This window comes from Lissotriton vulgaris, chromosome 11 (genome assembly GCF_964263255.1).
Source record: "Lissotriton vulgaris chromosome 11, aLisVul1.2, whole genome shotgun sequence".
NCBI lineage: Eukaryota > Metazoa > Chordata > Amphibia > Caudata > Salamandridae > Lissotriton > Lissotriton vulgaris.
In genome coordinates this window covers 1,107,535,205-1,107,543,264 of record NC_141699.1, presented here as the reverse complement: position 1 = coordinate 1,107,543,264, position 8,060 = coordinate 1,107,535,205, and the positions used below count along the sequence as shown (strand labels likewise).

General features: G+C 45.7%; 1 protein-coding gene across 1 annotated transcript in view; it reads right to left on the bottom strand.

The window, feature by feature from the left end:
- Positions 1 to 2,985: 2,985 nt before the first annotated feature.
- Positions 2,986 to 8,060, bottom strand: part of LOC147684249 (putative cation-transporting ATPase 13A4) — a 276,452-nt gene continuing 271,377 nt past the window's right edge. Inside the window, exons 29-30 of the mRNA XM_086944649.1 lie at positions 3,970 to 4,050; positions 2,986 to 3,414 (exon numbers count right to left, since the gene is read on the bottom strand). Coding sequence (XP_086800775.1) covers positions 3,184 to 3,414; positions 3,970 to 4,050 — 312 coding nt within the window. The 3' untranslated portion in view covers positions 2,986 to 3,183. The remainder of the gene's footprint in view (positions 3,415 to 3,969; positions 4,051 to 8,060) is intronic.

Here is an 8,060-nt window from a genome sequence, read left to right as displayed (position 1 = left end):
TAGGAGGGGGCACCTCAGGCAAGAATAGAACTCACAGAAGGCAGAGCCCAGCAGCACCAGCAGGACTGCAGGACGTCTTTTGTGTCCCTGAGACTTCAGAAACAGGAGGCAAGCTAACAATCCCTTGGAGATCGATTTGGAAGGAAATCAAAGTCAGAACTCCTTCCAGTAGAGTCAGTGATCAGCAGGCAGCAAGGCAACAAGCAGAACAGCTGTCCTTCCAGAAAATCAATACATTTGAGTCTTTTGAGCATCACAGCAGTCCAATTGACAGAGATTATGTTCAAGATCCAAATGTGTCTGATTTGAGGGGGTCAGGGACCCTAGAACGTATACCCAGATGTGCCTTTGATGTGGGAAAAACTTCAAAGAGTAGTTTTGAGGTGCACAGTATCGCTTTCAATCCGTCTCTGCCGACCGACCTGCGCCTGACCCAAGACCACCTCTCCTTCAGGAAGAAGCTGAAGACCTGGCTGTTCGAGCAGTAGCGGCACCCCCCCGCCCCCCCCCCCAGCGCCTTGAGACCCTACGGGTATGTAGCGCGCTTTACAAGTGTCATTGATTGATTGATTGATTGTCTCCAGACTACCAGTGGGGTGTAATTAGTCCTTTCTGTGGGGACAGGCCACTACCCTTTGAAGTGTAATCCCAGAATCCCAGATTATACCACAATATATTGGGAACCTGAGGTTTCATCAAAGTTGCTTGCCTAAAATGAATACAAATCCATTCCAGAATCAAAATCCATTTCAGAAATTCCCTATGTTAGATAGGTTCTTAAAATTCTCAATACGGTGCTGAGGGGAGAAGAAGAATGCATACTTGCCGCAATCTTAGAGATAGACCAAGGTGGACAAATGATATGATATGATAAAAACATTTAATCGAGCACACAAATCACTCCCTAAAAAATATCTCTGCACTGCACTGTTTATAGAGAGGGGGAACTTCCTAAAATAACGAAGTCTTCAGCCCCTTCTTGAAGGAGGTAAAGTCTGAACAGGAGTTGAGTCTGATGAGGATTTTTTTCCAGCGATAGGAGGCAGTGTAAGAAAATGATCTACCCCCCTGTTTTGAGATCTGTATACGAGGGATAGCAAGAAGAGCTTTATTCGAGGACCTAAGGCACCAAGAGGGCCGATATAGTTTTAAACGGATGGACAAGTAGGCGGGGCAGGATTTGTGAAGTGCCTTGTGTGTCAAACAGCAAAGTTTAAAGATGATGTAATTGGCAGCCTATGAAGCTTCCGAAGAATGAGGGAGGAGGGGGAGCGAGAAGGAAGATTGCAGATTAGTCTAGCTGCAGTGTTCTTGGCCACCTGCAACTTGGTTAGCAAGGTGTCGTTTACTGATCTTAGCAGGAAATTCCCATTGCCCAGGCAGCTGATGATAAGAGCCTTGACAAGAGTTTTACTAGCACTGTTGGGGGCCAAGGGAGGACCTTTTTAAAAAGCTTCGTAGTGGCAAAGCAGGAGCCGCAGGTGCCTTAACTTGGTCCTTCATGGAAAGTGATTGGTCGAACTTCACTCTGAGATTTTTCACTGCCTGCTTAGGTAAAGCTAGCCTGGCTGATGAGGGGTGTTACCCTAAAACTCGTCCCAGGGTGCTTGTTTCCAGCTCAGGGAAGACCTGGCTTGGTAGTTTGGGCCGGCCTGTTTCCCTGAGGAACTGGATCAAGACTGATGGCAGAGGCACAAAGCCAGGATTCCGTAAATAAACAGATCCCATGTTTGGATGTAGAGATAAGGTCCCATAATTTTATGGCATGCTTGGCTATTTATCTAATGTTGCAGGGGTCTTTTCTTTAGTTTTAGCAGATCAGCAGGGGTTAAACAAGAGAATCTACAGTTCCTACATGTAACAGGACGCTCAAGGAAAGGGAAGCTTAGGTTACAGCTCAAGGGAGAGTCAAGAGTTTTGGTCCTGGCCGTCCGACTGTGGAATAGTTCTGAGGGGGTAAATTTCCTTGCCATATTTAAAGAGGAATAGCCCTAACACCAGATTGTTAAAAGATTAAAATGTAAACAGTCAGGGGTCCTCAAAACTGACATACTCATTGTTGAAGAGAGGTTAATGGCCATCATGTGTTCTTTTCAACTGACGATGGTGCTACCCAATCCACTGTTAGAACTGCGGAGTCCCAGACCTACCCCTCTCGGGAAAGAAGATCCAAGATCTAGGAGTTCCAAATAAACAGATCACAAAACCAGCTTCAGAAAAGGTCCTTGTAAAAATAGGTTCACTTGAACAAGTTCATCAGTTTGTTGCAGAATACCCTTTTCTCACATGATTCCAGAAACTATTTCAGAAATAACTCCCATGATTGATGATATTATTGAGAACCTGATACACAAAGGATATTTAAACTCTCTCGCTGAAGCAGCATCATCCCAATTGACGCACTGCCACTGCCTGCATCCTCTATTGCTTCTAATGACCTGAGACTCCCCTTCTACCCATATCCACCAAACTCCATTACTTTGCTGTTTAGAAAGGAGGCAAGAGCATCGTCTTCAAGCAACACTTCATCCATGTGTGTGCAACCATCTGATTCTGAACACCGCATAGCCAGTTCTACTCTCATACACTCCATTTATTCATGCGGCCCTGTGATTGTGCCTTCCTTTTCCACGTTATCTGCAGTCACAGGTTGGGAATCACTGAGCAGCTAGACTATCTCACTTGAAGCCAAGGTTTTAATAGGTTAATTCTACAAGATTTCCTTCCCTGACATCTATGTCATGGCCAATGTTGGTCAGATTTCCCACTTTGTGTCTCTGGCTAAGACCTTTAATTAATGGACAATTCTGCAGGTGCCACAAAACCACTGTCAGCTCTTCTTGTACAAAATCCTGAGTTTGTTGCTTGACAATGTGAGGAGATGTTCTCCTAACCTTTGCTATGGGCTTGTAAGTGCAGAATGAATAGAACCATCTGTTAAGCATCCCACGTTCTACCCCAGTAACCAGGTACTGACCAGCAGGCTGTGATCTATTTTGGAGCATTACATTCCACACAATTTTTTGAGTAATTTCTGAGTATGCGGGTGCAGGAGTTCGGGATGCAATCTAAATCCACAAGGTTACAGCAAAGAATAATCCAATTGTTAATCATTTACAAATAAATAGTGCTGTCTAAAAGACCAGGGAGTCCTTTTTGGATTCCATGCAGCTAGGAGTTGAGTTATCTCTTTGTCATCACATGCTCATTTCTCTCAAATGCTGGGTTGCGGTAGATGTCTATTTCAGCTTCTAGCTCTGTAACAAGTGAGTCGGGATAGATGGTTTGGTTTATCGGTGGCCACTGTGGAGCACTTTCCAGAAGTCGATGCAGCTTCCGGTACTGGCTTTTGGATTTGTAGTTAGCTGCCTTCTTTATCCAGACCCAGAGGGCTCGATTCTCAATAATTCCTTCCTGCAAAAATAGAGTAAAATACATTTAAAAAAAATGTTTGATATACTCACATTGAGCTCAGGGCACACTTGATGAATGTGTGAGATGATTATTTCATGTTTGTATTAATAGATACAAAATATAGTGGACCTGAAATCCCCAAAATGGAGAAAAAAAACTGGATTGACTTACAGATGTACAGGGGCACTTATCTATCAGTAAAAGTAATCAAATTTAAGTTTGGAAACAGAGAATGTCTTGTACCCACTACTGTATATCCAGTACTTGATTCTGGTAAAAACATTAGAAAACAATAACCAAGGAACATATTTATTCACACTAAGACTGCAATATTTGTAAGGTGCATTTGAAGTCTGGAGCCAAACCAAAGAAGTCACTATTTTTTATCGGATGTTCGTTTTACTGAGGGTTTACTTTCTGGGCTGTTTTATTGTAACTTTAAACCATAATTGCGAAATTTTCCTTCTACAACTACAAAACCTTGAGTGTTGCTCCACAAAGTAAGGTAAAAGTCATTGACTGTGCTCATTGGTCAGAAAATGTACGAGTACTCACCTCAAACCCGTAGCATACAAAGAAGAGGATGACCACAGCGATGAACAAGTAAACCCTCCAAAGAGTGGGAACGCAGGCGAGCTGCAAACAAGAACAATGAACACCTTTATAATTCCCTTGAATCTTGTCTGATGAACACCAGATTTTCCTAATCAGTATCTAATAGCCATGGTACCATCTATGGAAACCTGTCCCTTTTTAATTCAATCAGTTCCATCAAATTTTCTTGGCTCCCCTAATGCTATTGGAGTACAGATACAGGAGCACCTAAAATTCAATGATCAATTTTCTTTTTTAATCCAGTGAAATGGACCTCTAATTATAAGTCAAGGCACAAAGCAGCAAAACAAACTTTAATTATGTGAGATGGCACCCTAAAAGTGGACTGGAAAAATCCATAATCTTTTACACCCTGAAGCCCAGGAGCCCACGCCAGCTTTGCTATTGTTGGGACTGAAACCAATCTTACGGGAAACAATAAACCAAGGGAGCAGGAGCTGGGCATTTGCAGGAATAGGACTGGGTCTGGTGGGGAGGGAGAGTGGACGATCCGCTTAATATTAGCCTCACTCAAATATCAGCCGTGTACTGAACAGCGAGTCTCCCCCTTGCCGCATCCTGGCATTCACTAAGAGTGTATGGCATGAGTGGAGCAAATGGTGTGTTTTAGGATAGCAGGACACAGTAGAGGTATAACTGTACAGCATGGATTGTGCTGCTTACAATGACCCCTGGCCAGCCACTGATCCTCAGCAACTGTCTACCACCAGCTCCTTGGAATCCCCAGACTGGATTCCAGTTGTTGAAGCATCCCGGTGCTCAGGAACAGCATCTTGTTGCCAGCAACATTGCATCATAGAACATCCCAGAGTGAAGCTAAGCCATGGTAAAAACCCAGAAGGAGGAATAAAGTATAGATTAATAGAGATTACGTTACCCATGACATGGCACTTTTTAAATTAACAGGGAATATGAAAAATATATGATTTTATATGTAAGTATTGATAAAGAGTGAACTAACTGGGGAGAAACAGGACCCCTTGCATCTCTAATGAGATGCAAAGGGGGCGTTCCAGAGAAAAATAATAGGGGAAATGTTGTTAAGCGACATTTCTCCTATTATCAAGGATATTTCTAACCCTGTTAGTGATAAAAAAAAGCAGCGGTTAGCGCTGCTTTTATTACACCTGGTATTTTCCTGACTTAGCCATGATATCCTATGGAAGGTGGATATCATGGCTAAGTTTGTGAGCCCCTATCATCAAGCTAACGCCAAACTTCGAGAGATTATCGTTGGTTTTCCAGCGATAATCTCTCATTTGGCAGTTAGCGCGAGGATTGTTATCACTTCTGAGATAAGCATTGCTAATAGCACGCTATTTCAGTGATAAAAATCCACGCTACACAGCAATAATTATCCTAGCGCTAAGTGCGCTTAGCGATAATTATCACTGGGGTTCGATAATATGGCCCCAGATCTTTTTGAGTTGCATTATTACAGTTTACATATTCACAATTTCATTATGTATCACATATTTACAATTTAGGCACTGGGAGATTTTTTGAGTTTGACAGATAGCATGCCAAACTGATAGTCCAACAACTATTGCGAGTCGACAGCCTGTCATCTATTCAAGTTCGGCAGACAGCATTCCTAACCGAGGGTCCGCCCACTATTTAGAGTTGGGCTGACCTTTTTGAATTGGTTTCCCTGCTGACTCTGCCATGGAGCTACTTACTCTGATGCGCTAGCGGAATAGGGACCTACAGAGTACGAACATCAGACCACCTCCCTATTTACTGCAGACAGTCGGATGCTTTTTTTTGCTGTCCATTACTGCCAGGACAAACCTGGCATTTCCAAACACAAACAAATAAAAAGCACACCCACATCTAGGAGAAACCTCTCCTGTTTTGTGGTCATTGCACATTTTTGCGTTTTTCTTCCAGATACTCCCACTTTGGGAGCTAGTCTTTGCCTTTCAGTGGCCACACACCAAACCTGCAGTGCTTCAGAGGAACTGCAGTGATGTTTTTTTATTAACATTTTCAAAAATATGCTCACATTACAGTATGACATGTATGCACAAGTAACCAAAGTGTAGGCGGTCGGTTAGCGGACACATCGCCTGTATCATGTAGGAGTACACAAATCATTAGTCCACTTCTCCTTGCTGTAAAGCGAGTTTGGGGGGAGGAACTAGGGGTGATAAACCAGGGATATAATGTGGGGGGGGGAATATATAAAAGAAAAAAAAAGGGGGGCCTAGGGAGTGGATCTCGGGGAGGACTTGTGGACTGTGTCAGCAGCAATCTATCAGTGTGGTTCTGTATTGCAAACCTATATATATATTTGGGCTATTTGATTAGGGGTGTCACGGGGCACAGCAGGGGGCGACAGTGCACCTCAGCGCACGAACGTTACACTGGACGACTTGGGGGGGCCTCATGGGAGGCTGCCGTACGTACGCTCTATTATGAGGTTTGCGTTGTCAGGGTCGTAGGAGTGCTGTGAGGAGTGTCCGGGCCGTGTTTGTGTGATTTTGTTGGAATTGGGGGAGTAACATGGCCCATTCCATTGATATGGGATGCTTTCTCTGCCCTCTCGCCTCCTCTTCTCTCAGAGTTTCCTCCTCGGCTTTCGCCGATTTCTGCACCGCTCCCACCCACGCTTCTAATGGGGGTCCTGACGCTGCTCGCCAGTGCATGGCGATGTTACTCTTGGCCAAGAGTAGGGATAGAGCTGCGATGCGAACCTGCACTTTGTGTGTTTTTGGTCTACGGAAGATTCCAGGAGCCAACGCTTCTGTAAGACCTGTGAGTGTTTGGACTGCATCCAGGATGGTGGTCCAGTAGTGTCACAAGGCGGAACAGCCCCAGAACATGAGCTGGAATTGCGCATTGGGGGAATCACACCTGGGGCATAGGAACAGTGAATCTGGGTAGAATCGTTGGAGGCGCGCTGGAGTCTGGTATGCCCTATGCAGAATTGTATGTTTTTGAAGTGTGCCCGCATTTGTCCTTCCAGGTGGCCCGTAGGTCAAGCAGTGGTTTATGTGCGAGTTCACTTATGGTTTACAGAGCCAGGTGACCAGGTGACGCCCAACACCCATGTATAGGATGGTGTGAATTACTGGGTGTGTCGCTGGCTCGCCAACTGTGAGGTCATGGTGCGGACGAAAGCTGTGTATGAGCTGTCGGTGTGTTAGAAATTGTCCTGGGGGAGGTTATAGTCATTTATCAGCTGGTTGTTGGGGCGGAGTTGCCCACCCACGAAGAGCCCCTCCGCCTCCGTCAGCACGAAGTCCATACAGACATGCAGCGTGGCACGTGTGAAGTAGGTCTCTCGCTTAGGCCAGCCGACCAGCGGCAGCCGAGGGGAGTAGCACGGAGTCGTTGGCGCCATGCAATGGGTTCTTAGCATACAGCGGCGAGCCACCGTCACCTGCAATGGATACATCTGTCGTGGTTTGGTACCTGGGAGCAACAAACGGCATAGTTCGGGAGTAGGTATCGGCACCTGTGCGGTGTGTGTTTCCCCGGTGTGTCTATTCGCCGTCCAATACGACAGCCATTGGAGTTGCCCCACTAGGAAGTAGGACTCGAAGGCCGGGGCGCCCAGACCGCCCTGTGTAGTGGGGAGCTGCAGTTTGGCAAGAGCTATCCTGTGTCGACCAGCCCCCCAAATTAGTGTCCGAAGGAGTGTGTCGAGTTCACGAAAGAAAGTCCTGGGTGGGATAACCAGTTGGTTCGTAAAGTAGTACAATAAACGGGGAACGATTATTATCTTGGCTATTGCTTCCAGAAGCCTACTGACGCCCTGATTCCTGCTAACACCTTGCGGTGATTGCCCCCATACAAGTCGGTAGGGGAATGATAAAGGCGAACACCGAGGTACTGGGGGGCGCTCGTGTTCCAGTGGCGTGAGAGAGTGGTGTAGCGGGTACACCATGGATTTATCCCAATTCACCTGCAACCCGGAGGCCCCCGTGAACTCAGTCAGGGTCCTTTATATGGGTGTCAAGTCCATTGTAATGTCTCGGATGTACAGGAGGAGGTCGTCCGCGCAGAGGGACACGCAGTGGATAGTG